This window comes from Cavia porcellus, unplaced genomic scaffold (genome assembly GCF_034190915.1).
Source record: "Cavia porcellus strain 051 isolate PalLab524CR breed Dunkin Hartley unplaced genomic scaffold, mCavPor4.1 scaffold_25, whole genome shotgun sequence".
NCBI classification, from domain to species: Eukaryota; Metazoa; Chordata; class Mammalia; order Rodentia; family Caviidae; genus Cavia; species Cavia porcellus.
In genome coordinates this window covers 38377436-38394844 of record NW_026947508.1, presented here as the reverse complement: position 1 = coordinate 38394844, position 17409 = coordinate 38377436, and the positions used below count along the sequence as shown (strand labels likewise).

The 17409-nt window shown below is 48.1% G+C and overlaps 1 protein-coding gene and 1 long non-coding RNA gene across 2 annotated transcripts in view; one reads left to right on the top strand and one right to left on the bottom strand.

Moving 5' to 3' along the window:
* Slc2a1 (solute carrier family 2 member 1) overlaps positions 1-2102 on the bottom strand; it is a 33985-nt gene extending 31883 nt beyond the window's left edge. Inside the window, exon 1 of the mRNA XM_003462511.5 lies at positions 1849-2102. Coding sequence (XP_003462559.1) covers positions 1849-1866 — 18 coding nt within the window. The 5' untranslated portion in view covers positions 1867-2102. The remainder of the gene's footprint in view (positions 1-1848) is intronic.
* A 128-nt stretch (positions 2103-2230) lies between these two features.
* Positions 2231-8885, top strand: LOC134473054 (uncharacterized). The gene is made up of 2 exons (XR_010043145.1): positions 2231-5381; positions 5493-8885. It is a non-coding gene; the product is annotated as an uncharacterized LOC134473054 (long non-coding RNA).
* Positions 8886-17409: the final 8524 nt, after the last annotated feature.

Genomic DNA, 17409 nt, shown 5'->3' with positions numbered 1-17409 from the left:
TTCCTTTGAGGAACTGTAAAGAGCTATCCCTATCTTGCATGTGAAGACACCATGGCCCAGATAAGTGGGTAGGGGTAGGGGGTGCTCTGGAAAAACAGCGAGTTCTTGGACTTCGGGGCCTCAGCCATTGTCATTAGCTAAAATCGTTTCTCTTGTATTTTGTTTAGCTTTCCCTGTCTCTGTGGTGCAGCCACAATGCCCTCAGACTCCATTCAAGCCTCAGAGCCAAGGCAGGGCAAAGCAAGTCCGGCTTGGACAGGTATGGGGAGGTCTGATCCCGCTGAGTACAGTTTTGACTGTTTCTCAGCTCGATCCCACCAACATCTCCACAGCCTAAGGAAGGGCATTTCGGGTTTGGTCGCGTGCCTTTGCGAATCAGGCTTAAAAGGTTACAGAGCAGGAGGAAATCACAAGTAGATAATGAGAAATGTTTTAAACTAGGCAAAGTAGCGCTCACTGGTAATCGCAGTGGAGATGGGAGGATCATCTCAGTTTGAGGCCAGTCTTGGGCTATACAGTAAATTCAAGTCCCGCCCGAACTAAACAGTGAAAGTTTGTCTCAAAAACTGAAAGAGCTGGGCATGGTGGCCCTCGCCTGTAACTCTAGCATTCTGTGCCTCAGGTGGGAGGGTTGCCACAAGTTCGAGGCCAACCTAGGCTAAATAATGAGTTCTGGGCCAGCCTGCAGGGTTAGTGAGACCCCGTCTCAAAAAAAGATTTTTTTTTTTTTAAAGAAAAATGTGATCTTCCGGGGATTTAGTTCAGCGGCACAAGCGGCTGTCTGGCAGGTGCGCGGTCGCGGTCGCAAGTTCGATCCTCGGTAACAAAAAAAATAAATAAATAAATAAAGAAAGAAAGAAAGAAAGAAAAATGTGATCTGTAAATAACCCAGACAAGAGTGAAGTCGGCAGGGAGGAAAGAAACCACATTTTACCCATACAGCATCTCGAAAAGTGCCTTGTTGAAAGAACCTCTGGGGTAAACTCAGGAAGAGCCCCTGCAGGACAAGTTAGTTTGTAGAAACAGAGCTTATCTAGAGTCTTTTGCTTCCAACAAAAACCCCTCGTTCTAAGGACAGGGTCTCTTTCCCACTCGAGGTCATGGAGGGGCCCTCAATTCCACCCCAATTCTGCCCCACCGTCTCAAGCGCGCCTCCTCAGAGAGCATCTCCACTGGCCCTAGCAAAAGCTCGGGGTCCGCATTACTCCCGGAAAAGGAGCGTGGAAACGAGCCGTCCGCTTCCATCCTGGAAGCAGAGCCCCTACACTAGCGTCTCGGTCCGATAGAAGCGCCCTCCGCCTTGGCATCGCGGGTTCCTGGGAAGCGCCTCCGGCTGGTCCGCGGATTTGCAGCCGTGCGGGGGCGCGGGGCAAGCGGCCCGGATCCCGCCGGGAGGGCTGGCGGGTCCCGCCTCCTCCGCCCGGGCCAGCGCCGGGGCCCGACTGGGGGCTCGGCCCGCTCAGCCAATGGGCGCCGCGCTCGGGCCCCCTCCCCCGCCCGGGAGGAGCGGACGCTGGCTGGGCAGCCACCTCCGAGGTCGTGCGCGACGTGCGGCGCTGGGCCCCGAGTTCCCGGTCCTCTCCGGGCCGCGTGGATACACCGAGCCCCGGAAGGAAGCCGGTACGCGGTGCGGGCACCCAAACGCGCACGCGGCACCCTAGCGCCCGCTAGATCCAGAGTCCGGGCCCCGCTGCGTCCAGGCCCACGCCGAGCTGCACTCCTGGAGGCGCGCTGCGCGTGGCGGGCGCATGGCGCGTGGCCGGGTGGTTGGGCGCCCTGGATCGCCCGAGGGTCCTACGGGGTTCCGCCTTTGTCCCGGGTGGGGAAGGCCAGCGGCGCGCGACTCACCTTGCTGCTGGGCTCCATGGCCGCGCTGCGCTGGTGACTCTGGCAGTGCCGGGTTGCGCGGGCGGCGACGAGCGAACGGGCGGCGCTCTCAGAGGAGGTTCCGCTCCGATCCTCGGACTCCGACTGACTCCTCCAGTCTGAGGTCCACGGCGTGCAAGTGCACTTACTTCGGGACTGGACCCGGGACTCGCGATCCACACGCCCTCACGTTATACCTCCAGCCTCCGCGCTCCGGAGCGCGCGCCGGCCGAGCGTTTATAGGACCCCAGCCATTGGCTGGCGGGTTGGTGTGTCAGGAGGGAGGGGCGTGTGGGCGGGGTCTGAGCGAACACGTCCGGGGTGGGGCTCCGCGGGGAGGGGGCGGGGTGGGGGAGGGGCGGAGGGCTTTTGGCCCGCACGTAGTTTTGCTGCCAGCTTTGCTGTGCTCCTGGTTCGCTGGGACCCTTAGGCGCTCGCTGTGTGACCTTGGGCAAATGCGCTCACTTCTCTGAGCTTAGCAGCCTCTAGTAAAATGGAGGCGCTGGTACCCGGCTGTAAGGCAAGCTGGGAGTAGCCTACCGTGGCGCTTCAGAGCTAAGACTGTATTCCTCTGTGGGTAATTTAAGGTAAACTCAAAATAATAATAGTACCATCTCCTAGGGTCGTTGTGAAGATTAAATGAATTAATATTTGTAGAACAATTTGAACCACGTTGTGTATCACATGGGAAATGGTTTTTAATTCTTTATTAGTGAGGCTACAGGAGGTCTTGCTCCCTGATTAAGTCCTCTCTGGCTTCCCCTTCCTCCTCCGTGTTTACTATTTCCAAGCTTTTTGCACCTCATCTTCTGACAGTCCTGGGCAACACTGAGTGTGAGGAACATGAGAGGAGGCAGGGTAACTGAATGGTTAAAAGCATGGGTGGTCTTGACATGGAAGCAGCTCAGCTGCAAACTGGCCCGTAGCAGAATCCCAGGCTCCCGGGCTGGATCCCTTGTCTGTGAGCCAGTGACTTTTTTATGGGTAACGTGATTCCTAGCACTATCCACGAGCTGTGGCGAGAGGTACATTTTTAAGGTGTGCCCATGATGTGCTTAGCATGTGGATGTTTACCGGTGGTGCTGCTGGTATTGTCATCTGATTTTACTGCATCTCCTGTTCTAGGGCCATGCCGTAGGGACACTGTGAAGGGAAAACCCTCTAGTCTCAAGTTCTGGCCAGTCCTATCTTGGCTAAAGGTCCCTTTTTTGGTGGAGGGGACCGTGGTGGGGTTTCTTTGGGAAACATGCTAGGATGACCCTTGGCATTGCTGAGCAGTACACTCGTCTTCAGGACCTTTATATTCTCTGGTGTTCCCTCCCCACTCCAGTACTGGACCTTGTGATGATCCTGCTCCTGTATTAGACAGTTTCAGAGACGGAGCCCGGAGGCTGCCGGGAAGGCCCTTCTTCAGGGCACCAGGTTATAAGCACACCACCCCTTCACCTCTGCACCTTTGCTCAGGTTGTCTCCTCTACCTTGGAACCCCTTCCTTCACCTCAGTGTGCCAAAAAGTGTCCCAAGAATGAGTCCTCCTCCAGGAGAGCGCCTGCTTTCCCAAGCAGGGATCTTTCTGTGCCTTAACACTTGGTGTCGCTTAGTCTACTGTCATCTGACATCCCCCGACCCACACACAGATCGTGAGCACCTAAAGGACGGAGTGAAGGCGTGGAGGAAGGAGCAAATGAAGAGACCACTCAGCAACTGTCTGTCTGTCTCTACTTCCCCTGTGACTTGCTACCTCCCTGCTCAACATGTTTCCCTGGCTTGTTTCCTCACACAGTCAGCTCATTGGTTGTGCTTCTGCCCAGTTGCTGGCTGTGTGCTGGCCCCTTTCCCAGGGACGGAGGCATGAGAGTCCAGTATTAGCTTCCTGGAGCCCCCAAACTGGAGGGGATACAAGAGGAAGGATGAGTAGCAACATCAAGTGAGGTACAGGATGTGTATATACAAGAGCAGAGCTCATGCCACAGGGGAAAGTGAGGGAGTGGAGAGCCCTTGGGGGTAAGGGCATGGTGAGCAGGGTTTTGAAGACTGAATATCAATTCACTGAATAGATGGCAGGGATGGCCATTCTTGGCAGGGCAAGAGCAGGTGTGAAAGCAGCAGACCGTCAGAGGATGCTGACTGAAGGGACAGCCCCAGAGACTGGACTGCGCTCAGAGATTGATGGTGGAGCCCCAGTTTAGACTTTGGAGTTCCAGCTCTACTGGTTTTGTTTCTGTTTTGCCAAACACCCCTGAGCATGTTCCTTCTGTTCTCTGAGCCCCAAGACCCATGTCTATAAAGTCCCCTTGTAGATCAGCCTGGGGGAGGACGGGTGGAAGGATGTAAAGGTTTATCCACATAACTGTACTGTACTAATTCCTGATGTCAGCAGTTCAGTCAAATCCCCAACCCCACGGTCAGTGCCACTTGAGGACAAAGCAAAGTAGCCAGAAAAACAGACTTTACCTTTGCTTCACTCACCATACCTGCCCAAACAGACCCCCATTACCTGCTTGAAATTCCACTTCTCTGCATTCTCTCTATGTGTTTGATGGCCCCGGGAGGCTATTGTGAGAGATCAGTTCACTGTGAGCTCTAGAGCTATAGACATTGGATCAAAGGTTAGACTGATTAATAGGGATGTTGCTCCTCTGACCAGCTGACATGCTATAGCAGAGCTGGGGCAACAGAATATAACTCCATCTAGGGAGGGAGCACCTGAGAAGGCCTGAGAGAGGGGGTACAAGCAGAAGCCTGGAGGGGTGGCTTGAATCAGAATGTGGCTAGCTAGCCTTTGTGATTCACCTAACTGGTAGGGATTTAGGAAGGAGATGAGATAAAGGGAGAGAGAAGAGACAGGTTAAAGAGATAGGATCACAAAGGCTCCCAGAGGCCAGGCACAGAAGTCAGTGTTTTATTCAGTGTGCAGTGGGGAGCCATTGGGAATTTTTAAGCAGATAAGGGACCTAAGGAAATCTCAGCCTCCTTACGACCTAAGGCTGCTTGAAGCTTTAGGAGAAATGGGGAGGTGGTGGAACCCGGGTATTCAGCCTGGACACACTTCATGTCCCCTCTCCAGTTTGTGCCCACACTGGCAGCTTTGTTCTCTGGAGGCTGACTTCAGTCCTGGGAGGAACTGGAGCTTTGCTGGGTTGATTCCAAGCAGTTCCAGCCCCAGCCAGTCTGGAGGAAAAGAGCTCTCTGTGACTGGGGGACTGATGGGGAGGTGCCAGGTGCACATGCTCCAGCCGGTGCCAGGTGCGTGCTTGAGAGCACGCAGTTGGGCCCTTGGGGCTGAGGGGCGGTGCTCTGTAGGGCGGGTCTTAGCAACCAGAGCCTGGAGTGAGTAAGGCTGCCTGAGCCCGGAAAAGGTTCTTTTGCCTTTAAAGGTAAGCGTCCCTTGTATCAGGGAGAAAAGCTTATGCTGGGTCAGCAACTGCTGATGCACAGGGGAACTGGCAGGTGCTGGATCCGGAGAGCCCCTAATCTGCAGAATGTTTTGCAACTCAGATTCTCCTGGACTGCAGGTAAACATGGTGTTTGCAAGGCTGGCATTCCTGCTGGGCCAGGCGGGATAGTTTTGCATGTTTTATATTTTCATTCTGATTTGCACACCTGTTCAAACCTCCTTCTTCCAGAAAGTTCTCCAGCATCCCTTTCTGACCCTTTCCTGAGCTCCTCCCTGGTCCTCTGCAGGTGGTGTCATTGATGTCACCATCAGCTCAATGCTGGAAGATACTGAAGGAAGACTGCCTGCTCCACATCATCAGAGCACCAGAGCCTCTGGGATAGGTACTTCACACGTACCATACTTAACCCTTTCATTGTCTTCCCCCCACCACTGCTAGTTTCCATCAGATATGGTGTCTTCCTGACTCCTCTCTTTCTTCTTCATTTCTAATATCTAGTCAGTCCTGTGGATTTTGCTCCTCCAAAAGACTGTTGGAAGTCAGGAATGGTAGCACATGCCAGGTTACTTAGGAAGATCTGTAAAGCCAGCCTGGGTGACCTAGGGATACCCTTAATGATATCCTATCCTAAAGTTTAAAAAAATGCACTGGGGGATGTAGCTCAGTGTAAGACCTTGGGTTCCATCCCTAGTACTGCAAAAACTAAAAACAAAACAAAATGATGAGACCCCATCTCCTCTTGTCCATCCTTGAAGTCCCTCCTCCAAGTGCAGGCCAGAGCCACTGCTCCTGCCTCCTCCCACCTCTTCCCAAGGAAGTCTCTTCAAAATGCACAACTGACCAAACCACGGCCCCCTTAAACCTCTGTACACAGCCTGCAACAAGGATATCTCTCACAGAAATCATTTTGAGGCCATATGTGAAAGAGGGGGGCTGTGTATATATGAAGTTTAAAAACAGGCAAGAAGCTGTATGGGACTAGAGTGTGTATCTGAAGAACCCTTCCCTTCTGGAAGGGAGGGTCTCCACTACAAGGAGAGCTGATAATCAGGGTGAGACAGGTGGCAACCAGATCAGCACTTCTGGTGTTTTCTTTTTGCCCTAAACTTTGACAAGACTCAGCATTGCATAGTTACATGGGTATTTTGTCATTGTGGAGTTTTTGCACTAATATTGATTTTTCAAAAACATTGCATTAAACAGGACTTGGTAGCACACTCCTGTAATTCTAACACTTGGGAGACTGAGGCAGGAGGATTGCTGCCAAGTCAAGGCCAGCCTGAACTACATAGTGAAACTCTGTCTCAAAAAATTGAGGGGCCAGGAGTATAGCAGTGGCACAAGGGCCTGCTTGGCAAGCACGAGGTCATGAGTTCAATTCCTGGTACAAAAAAATTGCATTAAAATTATAATTTATATTGATAACTCAGTTCTTTTTGGGATTCTTCCTCTCCTCAAATTTTACACAGCAGGATAGCTCTTTGCTTTTAACATATTCCTGACTTTGGTAATGTTGCTTTCTTAATCAGGCTGCTGGTACACAGGTGCATACTGTTTGTCTTTGCACAGGCAGGATTTTTGCACTTTCCTGTGTGTATATTATGCTTGAATTATTTGGGGGCAAGGGAGAAGGCTGAGCATAGTGGTACACACCTGTAATCCTAGCTACTCCAAAACTGAGGCAGAAGTTCTGCCTCTGAATCAAAAGTTCAAAGTCAGCCTAGGTCATTTAACAAGATCTTGTCTCAAAATAAAAAGGACTAGAGATATAACTCAGTGGTAGGTCACTTTCTTAGAGTATATGAGGTCCTAGGTTCTGTCCCTGGTACACACAAAGAAGGAGGAAAGAAAAAAGATATTGTATTTATAGTCTTCCTGGGGTTCCAGGGTAATATCTCCTGTCTGCTTCCTCCAGTCTTCCCTGGCACCAAAAAAGTAGCTGCTACCCACTGGGTTTCAATACATAATTATTGAATGAATGAATAAGTATTTTACTTACTCCCTATGGGAACTCTAGGAGTATTTTCCTCTTGATTTTCTAAAATTTGGGGAAATAAAGGAATTTGTGCCCAAAGTATACAGACACTGAGTTTTTGCCCCTCCACGAAATGAAAAACAAAACAACATCCAACCCACAGTGTTTGTGCAGGTCCTTGACTCAGCCAGCACCAGCAGTTAAGCAGTTCACTGTGCCTGACTCTTATCACTTAGATTGCAATTATTTGAGCCTTATCTTCCCTGGAAAATAATGACATCTTCAGGTCAGAAGCTCCGGCGTGTCTCTCTTCCTCTGTCCGATAAGTTATCTGGCACAGGAAATAAAGTATACATGTTAATGAGTGAAAGAATGAAGAAGGAGGTCCTGGGAAGCCTGTGGCAGGTAGAGCACAGATTTGGGGGGTAGACTCGCTGGCTGTGTGTCTTTGGGTTAGTTCCTCTACCTGAGTCTCAATTTCTCAGCTGGAAGATGAGAATAATGTCAGTACTCACCTCGGATTGTGATATTAAAAGGGAGAATACGTCAGAGGCAGGGCTGACATATACTTAAAAAGGTAGCATTATTTCCAACTCTATAGCCTCAAAGCCTGATTTACTTTAAGGTAGCAAGCACCTACTTTGCTTCATTTCCATCTTTGTTTTTTGGTTTTTGAGACAGGGCCTCATCCTCCTGCCTCAGCTTTCTGAGAGCTGGGATATGGCTAGAACTTTCTAACCAGGCAAAACACCTTCCCACAAACTTTTTTTAAAAAATCTTTTCAAATCTATTTTATTTTAAAGAGAAAAAAATTTACAAACCACAATGATTAGAGCCTGACAGTGATATATACATTACATATTTGCAGTCCTTTCTTGAGTCTCGCCTGCACCTTTGGCTGAAGGCAGGACCAGAATCATTCACAGATCCACAGTTGGGGGAACTGAGGCAGAGAAGTGGGGCTCCTTGCTTGAGACTGCAGTGAGGCATCACAACAGAGCATTTAGTCTAGAACCAACGTGAAAGTTAGCTGGTTATCCAGATAGTCAGCTGGATACATGCATAGGAACAGTTTGGGATCCTTAGGCAGGGTTTGATGAGGGGACTGGGCCCCTTTGAAAAATAGAGAGGAAGGGGGTCTCTGCATATCATCAAGGAGCTGAGCTGACAGCCTGAGGTTTTGAGATCTACTCTTGTGTAGCTACACTGTCCCATATAAGCCCCTCTTTTTGTTTGTTTGTTTTTATTTTTGTTTTTGTCTTTTTGACACAGGGTCTTGCTGTGCAGTTCAAACTGGCCTTGAACTCACTTTGTAGCTCAGGCTGGTCTTGAATTTACAAAGATCCTCCTGCTTCAATCTCCCAAATGCTGGGATTATAGACGTGTGCCACCATGCCTGGTTTAAAACCCTCTTTAGATTACTTTTCTCCTCAAAATCCCTATTAGTCCATCAAACCTATCCCCCAAACAACAAATCCAATAACTAATCAAGTAGTGACATTTGGAGGTTGTAGAAAGGGGCCCCTACCCCATAAAACAGGCCTACAGCCCCAAATGTGTCCATGTCCCAGTTCTGGGTGCCCCTATTTCTCCAGAGTGACTTTGTACTGCTTCTTTGTGCAATAAAGTTTTTGCTTTGGACTTGACTTCTCTGACTCCTGTTCCTCTTTCTACATCAGAGATACAGACAAGCCTGGCTAGGGTGAGTCTGGGGACCCAAAGGGTGTAACATACAAAACCAGAGCCTCTTTACTTCTAGACTCTACCATGCAGTAGTTGGATCAGAAAGGAAGCATACAACTCACCTCCTAATCTGGCAGCTACCACCCAGCCCGCATCCACCAGTGCAGACTCCCCACCCAGCCCCCACCTGCATACCACCTGGCAATCACACGCATATGCATCACAGATCGGGCCGACTGACTCATTCATTATACTGCAACTGACTCACACTTTATAGGGGGGCAGTGAGAACCAGAGGGACAGCCTGGCAAAGCCATTCCCTTCCATGTGTAGGCTGGAGGACCCAAGCCCTGTGTAATCTAACTCATAAAGGGGAAAGTACTGTTGTTGGCTGGAGACAGGAGGTGGGACTTGGAGAAGGGAGATCTGCTCAACTTTGGGTTCTGTTACAAATTTTCAGGGTGAGTGGTTCCTAGGGCTTGGTAGTGTCCAAGAATTGCCACAGACAAGGCCATGAGGGACCTGCTGTGTTTAGGGTTGTGTGAAAGAGTGAATGACTCCTGATGTCACTCACACAGGCATAGTGCATTCATTAAGACTGTTGAATGGAAAAGAAAATAAAAATAAAAATAAATTAAAGATAAAAAAATTAAAAAAAAAAAGACTGTTGAATGGAGATGTGCATTCATGGACATGGAAAGAAAGCCTAATATTTTCAAATGGTGAAAGCAGGTTACAGAAGCATATGCTTGTCACAATATCCGAAGTAAATATGCATATATCATATAGTTGGAATTCTATAATTGTATGCTGAATGTTAACTGAAATTATCTATGGGTAGTACATTAGGGGTGATTATTTTCTTCTGCACAACTGTATCTGCATTTTGCTGACATGAGGGTATTAAGGGATAATTCTTACCTCACAGGGCTATAGGGTGTTTTAACTAAGACATTTACCCACCAGTTCAATAAGGACTTGTTAAGGACCTAGTATGTGATGGAATTTATGAAAGCTGGCCAGCACTACATATAGGCTTGGTGAGTTGGGGTCACTCAAGGATCTGGTTTCCTGGAACTCGCAGTGGGTCTGGACCTTTGTGTATAGAGATTTCTGCACAAAGCATCTATATCCTTCTGGATTAAAGGATGTAAAAACAATAGTGTTTCAGCCACCCACTGCTCTAGTAGCTTTAAGTAGCAATGATTTATTGTTTCTCAGAATTTTGTGGATTGACCAGACAATTCTGCTCCATATGATGTCAGCTAGGGTCACTCATGCAGTCATATTCTATGGAGGCATAGCGGGGCCATTCTTTCCACGTGTCCTCCTCTATCCTCTGCAGGAAAGTTTGGGCTTCCTTACAGAATGGCAGCTGGATTCCTAAAGGGAGTGTTCCCAAAGAGCTTGCCCCAATGTAAAAAGGCTAGTATGCCCAGCTGTATCAATGTAAATTATACCTGATATAAATTGTGTTGTCCCCTTAATCTATAATAAGCATTTCTTTGCAAGTGGATGTTTTCCCAATACAGTTTTCATTAATTAAGTAATTGTTAAGTTTTTATGGCACCAGAGACTGAACCCAAGGCCTTACCCATGCCAGGTAAGTGCTCTACAACCAACCTGTACCTCCAGCCTTCCTGACACTTTTTTTTTGGTAGAGGGGAGGCAGGTGAGCACCACCACGCATGGCTCAATGCAATTTTTAATGACCAAATGATAGCCTATCATTGATTGAACTAGTTCCCTACTGATGAACACTTTAGTTTTTATTTTGGAGCCATTATATGCAACTCTGTCAACAATTGCATACTAAGAACTCAGTACAAATTCTTGTAGGAAAGGGATTACAAGGTCAAAGACAGATACATTTGTTAAGACATTGCCAAATTGTCCTTTAAAAATATTGTCTTGCCTGGTGTGGTGGCGCATTCCTGTAATTCTAGCACTCAGGAGGTCGAGGCAAGAGGATTGCTGTGAGTTCAAGGCCAGTCTGGGCTACAAAGTGAGTTCAAGACTAGTCTGAACTGCATAGTGAAACCTTGTCTCAAAAAGACCAAAAACAAAAACAACTATAACATTGTTTTATGCTTCTACAAGCTAAAAAAGGACTTGCTCTTTCACAATCCTCTAATCAATACTGGGCCTGGTTTGCCTTTTAGTCTTTGTTGATTAGATCTGTGACAAATGTTGTCTCATGATGGTATTTTATTTCTGTCTTTAAAAGAAAGAAAAATCCAGCCTTAGTAGGGCATGACTTCAATCGTAATACTCTAGAAGGTTCTGGCAGGAAGATCATAAACCTGAGCCCAGCCTGTGCAATTTAGTAATTTAGTAGATCTTGTCTCAAAATATAAAATGAAAAGGGCTGCGGATGTGGCTCAGTATGAAGACCCTGGGATCAACTCCCAGTGCTGCAAAAATATACACAAAAATGAAAAACAGAAGAGTCAAAGTGACCCAGAGTCAGTGCTCCCATCATAAACTAGGAAGCAGCCCTAATACCACTGCAAGGCTGAGGCAGGGCAGTGAAGCATCTCTGCCCAAACTCAGGCTGGGGCATTGAAGCATAGTGCTAAGGGTCATGCTTCTGACTGTGACATAGTCACTGTCCTAGCTGTGCTGGGACAAGTCCACTGCTTTCTGTCTATGCCTGTGGGCCTTCTGACCCATTCTGAGAGTGTAACAAAAAGGATATCCGAGCATGGTGCTCACACTGGTCTTTGTCCTTAGGGCCTCATAAACTTGTTAGCTGGGGGACACCTTCCTGTGTACAAGTTGGGCCCCTGACTTAAGGGCCAGCCTGCATCTTCTTGACTGTGGAACAAGCAGTGCAACTTTTCTGAACCTCCAACTTTTCATCCAGAAAATGAGGGTATTAAAACTTTCAAAATTATTAACTTCTGTGCCTGATACTTGTGATCCTCACAGAAATTCTCCTAGGTTGAAAGTGTCCTGCCCACTTTATAGATGAGAACAAAAGAGACCCAGACAAAGAAAATAACTTGCCCAAAATTATCTACTAACTAAGTAATAGAGCTGGAGATGAGCTCAGGTCAACCCAGACCGGAGCCTGGATGAACTCCTACAGATGCCACAAACAATTGGCTGAGACAGTAAGGAGCAGTAATCTGTGACCACAGGCGGTTTTAGAACCTGTCACCTGGCTGGATGATGAATTTGAGTAATTCTCAGTGGGCAGGATGGCTGGACTGGGGACTTCTTGGAGAGTTAAGGTTCCTACAGAAGTCTGAAAGATTCCAGTTCCTGCAGAGAGAGGCAGGGCCCTTCCCTGAACACTTGTTACCATCAACTCATGGATGCATGTATGTGCTGGGAAACCTTTAACTACATGCAGACTTTTGCTCTACTCAACTTTCACGTTGGTTCTAGACTAAATGCTCTGTTGTGAAGGCCTATTCTTTTACATGGGGCTGCCAGGGAACAGGGACATTGGGTAACCGGCCAGAGTGGGAAAGCTGGGTTCCTGGCTGACTTAGGAGCTCGCCTTCTTAACCACGGCCCAGGAGTGAGGTACTCCTGGCTGGAACATTGGCATTTACACAGCCTGTGATCTGTCACCCCATCAGAGCCACTTCTCAGCCCTGTTAGGTGACCAGGCAGAGCCATTTCCTACCTCACCCCTTACCCATGAGGCCCAGGGGCAGATGAGAGGTGCAGCAAAGGCTGCTCTGTCTGGATAGGGAAATGGTGGGGTAGGGATATCTCAAAATTGTTGCTGGATCTCGCCTACCAAGGAAGCTGTGACCTCAGCAGTGAGGGCAGGCGGGTGTTCTTTCCAGGGAATCAGGGTGTGGCAGGGTGGGAAAGGAGTGAGGTCAGGGGAGAATGAAGCTGCGAAGAGAAGAAAGCAAGTCTCTGGGGGTTGATGGGGGGAAAGATAGGGGAGCCAGACAGGTCAGGAATGGGGTTTGGCTTGGGATGTACTATGCACAGAGTTTAAATAGGGGCCATGTGGGAGGGTAGAGCCCTGGGGTTAGAGATTATTGGATGCAAATTAAGATTTTGCTACTTATGAGAATGGTGAGTCTGAGCAAATGATTTTCCTGAGCCTAAGAGTTCTTGTCAGTAAAAACCTGGTACGCTGTCTGGGTTAAATCCTGGCCCTGCCCCTCAGTAGTTGACTTTGGGAAAATGGATTCACTCTCTGGGTCTCAGTGACTCCAGGTATAAAATGATCCTGGAAACAAAAGAACCCCTCCCAACAGAAGTGCCAGTGAAGACAAAGGAGTCTAGATCCATGTGTGAACCCTTAGAGCAGGCTTTTCACCTGCAGAGAATTTGCTACCCTCCTCCTCCCCACCATCACCATCGCCCCCTCACCATCGTCATCACTGTCTATATCACAGGATTCTCAGGAGGCTTACACAAAGCAGCTTGTACAAGCTGTCTGGCACAGGGATTATTAAATAATTATGGGCAGAGTGACAGGTACTGTGACATAGGATGATAGAAGGTTTAGAGACTTACAAGCAAAGAGAGAATAGTTTTGTCTCACTGCGTGAAAGAAGGTTGTGAAAGCCTTCCCAGAGGAAGTACAGTTTTAGGTGGGCTTTGAAGGATGTGCAGATGTTCTCTAAAGCTTGGGGAAGGTAGGAAGATAAACCTGTGCAAAGATCGGCCTGTAAGAGGGGAACCCTGACTCTCAGTGTGTCAGAGGAACATAGGCGGTTTCGTGAGGCTGTGTGTTTGGGGTGAGAGGCAAGGCATAAAGCGGCAGGGACACTGGGGCCAGATCCCAGAGGGTTGGGGTACCTTGCTGGGGTTTAAATTTGATCCAGTTGGTGGGCAGTTCCTAACTGACAGTATGGCAGTTTAAGGAAATATGGTCCCTCTATAGTCCCACCCAAGGATATTCTGAGCCAGTAAGGTTTAGAGAGACTAAGGGATCTTCACTGTTCTGCTTGGCAGAAAATTTTAATTCCCACCAGGGATAAGAACCCGTAACATTGCAGGAGGGAGGGTGTCTAGAAGAAAAGACAGGTTCCTTTGAGATGTCTGGCCCAGATTCCCAAGATCTGAGCAGAGAGCTTGACAAGGTGAGGAAGAGATGTGGGAGACCCTGACCCTTTGCTTCCCACTTCTTTCCAGGGAAGTTGCAAGCTCTGATGCCCACATTTACCTCCAGGGCTGTACCCTGGAGATGCTGCTTCTCTGCAGTTCCTTGGCTCTAACAGGGATAACCAAGCTGCCTGCCCTTTTCCCTCCCTCCCTCTCACAAATAGTTGTGTACCTCTCTGCCATGTGCAGGCCCTGTGTTGGGCCCTAGAGCGCTGTGGAAAATAAAATAAAATAAAATAAAATAAAATAAAATACTATTTGGTTTATCCTCCTTCCCCAAAGCTTTGGGTCAGTCCTGGCTCCCACAGATCTGCTGATTATGAAGTGATTTGTCATCAGGAATGTGGCTAAATACAAGGCAGATGAGACAGGAAATCCACCCAGGGATTTCAGCATCAGGAGGCCCAGTGGTCTAGTCTCCTGGCCCTGTAGCATCCTGGTCTACCCCACCCCACCCTCATGAGCCCAGTCTCTGTCCTGACTTAGGCCTTGCCTGCCAACTCCTAGGCTAGCAGATCCCCAGTGCCGAGAGTGGGTGTCTGGTGTGCGGCCCACCTTCCACTCCAGTCTACAGAGAAGAGAGCAGTTTTCAGCAAAGGCTGAGCAGCTCTTCCTCAGGGCAGGATCAGAGATGGTTTCCTGGCAGGGTTAGCAGAAACAACAAACATGAGGAAATAACAAAGATTCTGGGGATTTCAGAGCACACAACTCAGGTACAGGATGGATCCCTGCAGAGAGCTGGAGGTAGGGCTCAGGAAGCAGCTTCCTCCCCTCTTTTTTAGAGCTGACTTTGTTTTCTTCTTTTTCATCAGGATCCCTTGCCCACTCCAACCCCAGCCAACCCACACCATTACCAGATGTCTCTCTCTCATTCACGTATTCATTGCCATTCATTCATTTCTTCTTTCCTTTATTTGACACATAGGAACTATGAGCCAGAGACAGGATAAATCTGTAGGCAAATCATGGCCTCACACGACATCCTCAGTGGAATAAAGAAGTCAACATAATGAAACAACTCTAAAACCATATGATGATGGCCTCCATGGCATTACGTGCATAATGTGAACCAGTGCAAAGCTGATTCTGAAGAATGAGTAGGAACTTGAGAGCAAGCCACAGAGAGACTATCAAGGGCAAAGACACAAAGGCACGTGACTGGAGCACAACTAAGTTTCAAGTAGCAGAAGAAGGATGCTGCAAAGGTCAGCAGGGGCAGCCTCAGAAGGGCCTTGCACACTGGGCTAAGCACTGGAACTCTCTGCCTTAGGCAATATGTAGCCATTAGAGAACTGTAGACCGACAAATTTTCTACCTATTTATTTTTATTTGCTCTACTGGGGATTGCACATGCTAGACAAGTGTTCTACCACTGAAATATGTCTGCAGCTCTAGATTTTTATTTTAGAACATCCATGTGGAAGTTGGTTGGAGAGTAAGCAGGGTAAGGAAAGGAAGGCCATGCAGAGCAGCCCGTGAAGATAGCCAGCAGTGTGATTACCAGAAAAGCATGGGTCCAAGAGGCTTCTGGGCAGTACAACTGGCCCAGAAAGGAAGCGGCTGAGGCAGGTGTGGTGGCTCACGCCTGTAATCCCAGCACTAGAGAGGCTGAGACAGGAGGATCCTTGGGAGTTTGAGACCAGCCTAGGCTACAAAGTGAGATCAAGGCCAGCCTGAACTGCACAGCGAGACTCTGTCTTAAAAAGACAAAAAAAAAAAAAAAAAAAAAAAAAAAGAAAGAAAAGAAAAAAAGAAAGAAAGAAAGGAGGCTGCCAGGCTTTTGGCTTGAGCAGGTTCAGATGACCATGGAACTGATCTGTGTCTAAGGGTTTGAAAAGTCCATAGCAGGACCTCAGCCCACACCCAGGAAAGACCTCAGTCCTTCCCTGGGAAAGAACTTCCAAGGGCCATGCAGGTTGTCAGATGGTGTCCCGCTCCTGAAGACACAAGGGATTAAAGGCAGAAAACTGAGGATTCTTGACTCTGGGATAGTTATGTCCCTGTTAAACTGCTAGTAAAGACAAGTGATAGGCAGCTGGAAGCATCTGGGGCTGTCTTCTTGCTGTTGCTGCCTCTCTCATGGAAGGCTCCCTCCCCGTAGCTCTGCATTTTGATTCCTGTTATGATCTGCTCTTCATCTGGAACATGGGTCTGTTCTGCTCCTGATTCCCAACTCCTGGTGAGGTTGAGCACGGGCTCAGCTCTGCCCGGTCAGGTGCCTCCAGAAATGTGCCTGCTTTGCTATTCTCCATTGGGGTCAATCTCAGGAGGATGATCTAGGAGTCCGCAGACACCAGTGCTCGCTCCCTGGAGCCCGTGTGCCCAATTAGTGTTTCATACAGTAAACATTTCTTTAAGCATCCAGCATGTGCCAGTGAATGCATTGAGAGGTTGGTTTAGACTCTAGCTCAATGAAATCAGACTTAGTTCTTGCAATAGAAGAGTTTACTGCTTAGTGGAGACAAACATATTCAACATAACTCAACCTATTACAACATGGCATACCACAGTCCAGTATGACTCAACACAACATAGCTCAACACAAGATAAAGGGTCTTAGATCTATCTTGTAGCACCTGGGGCCTCAGCTGGAAAAAAGGCAGCTCACAAAGGGGACAAAGGAGAGACAAAGGAGGGAAGAAGATATTTATTGGAATGTCACTGATAAAGAATAGAAGTAAAGAGGCTCTAAAGTCAGCTCTCCTTGCTTTAGTCCCGCTGCTGTGATCTTGGACTGATGACTTAACTCTCTGTGCCTCAGTGCCAACATCTGCAAAATGGAAAGAATAATAGCGTGTGTCTCCTAGGGCTTAACTGAGATAAAGTGTGTAAAGTACCTGGAATGTGCTAAGCACAATGGCATTAGTTATGGTGGTTGTTTTAGAATTGAAAAATGGTATTATATTCCTGGATTCTTGCTGTAAGAGAACTATAGAATCACAGAACCCGAGGATCTTAGGACCTTAAGCACAAACCCTAGGGAAAACACTGAGCCTCAATATTATCTAGAGAGAGTGGGGAAGGGGAGGTGTCTCTGTCTCTTCAAATGGTGGTAACATTTCCTCTAATACCTCAGGGTTAATGACTGTCACATTCAGTTGCTTGGGCTGTATACTGTAGGCCTCTACAGAAGGCCATTCCGATAGGCTGATGTAAATGAAGACCTTAGGTGCCGTATGACCTGTACCACCACACCATGACTCAACACCGCTTTCTCTCTGTTAAATTCCGGGAGGGCTCAGATTTACCCCCAGATTCTCTGTTTCCTGCAAAACATGCTGGCTTTTTTCCTGAATCATACTGACCTGAATGTCATAAAGTTGACTTAGATTTCCATATAAAAAATAAAATCATCCCCTCAAGCATTCCAGAGTGTAGACCAACAAGAGGTTTTAGAATGTTCAG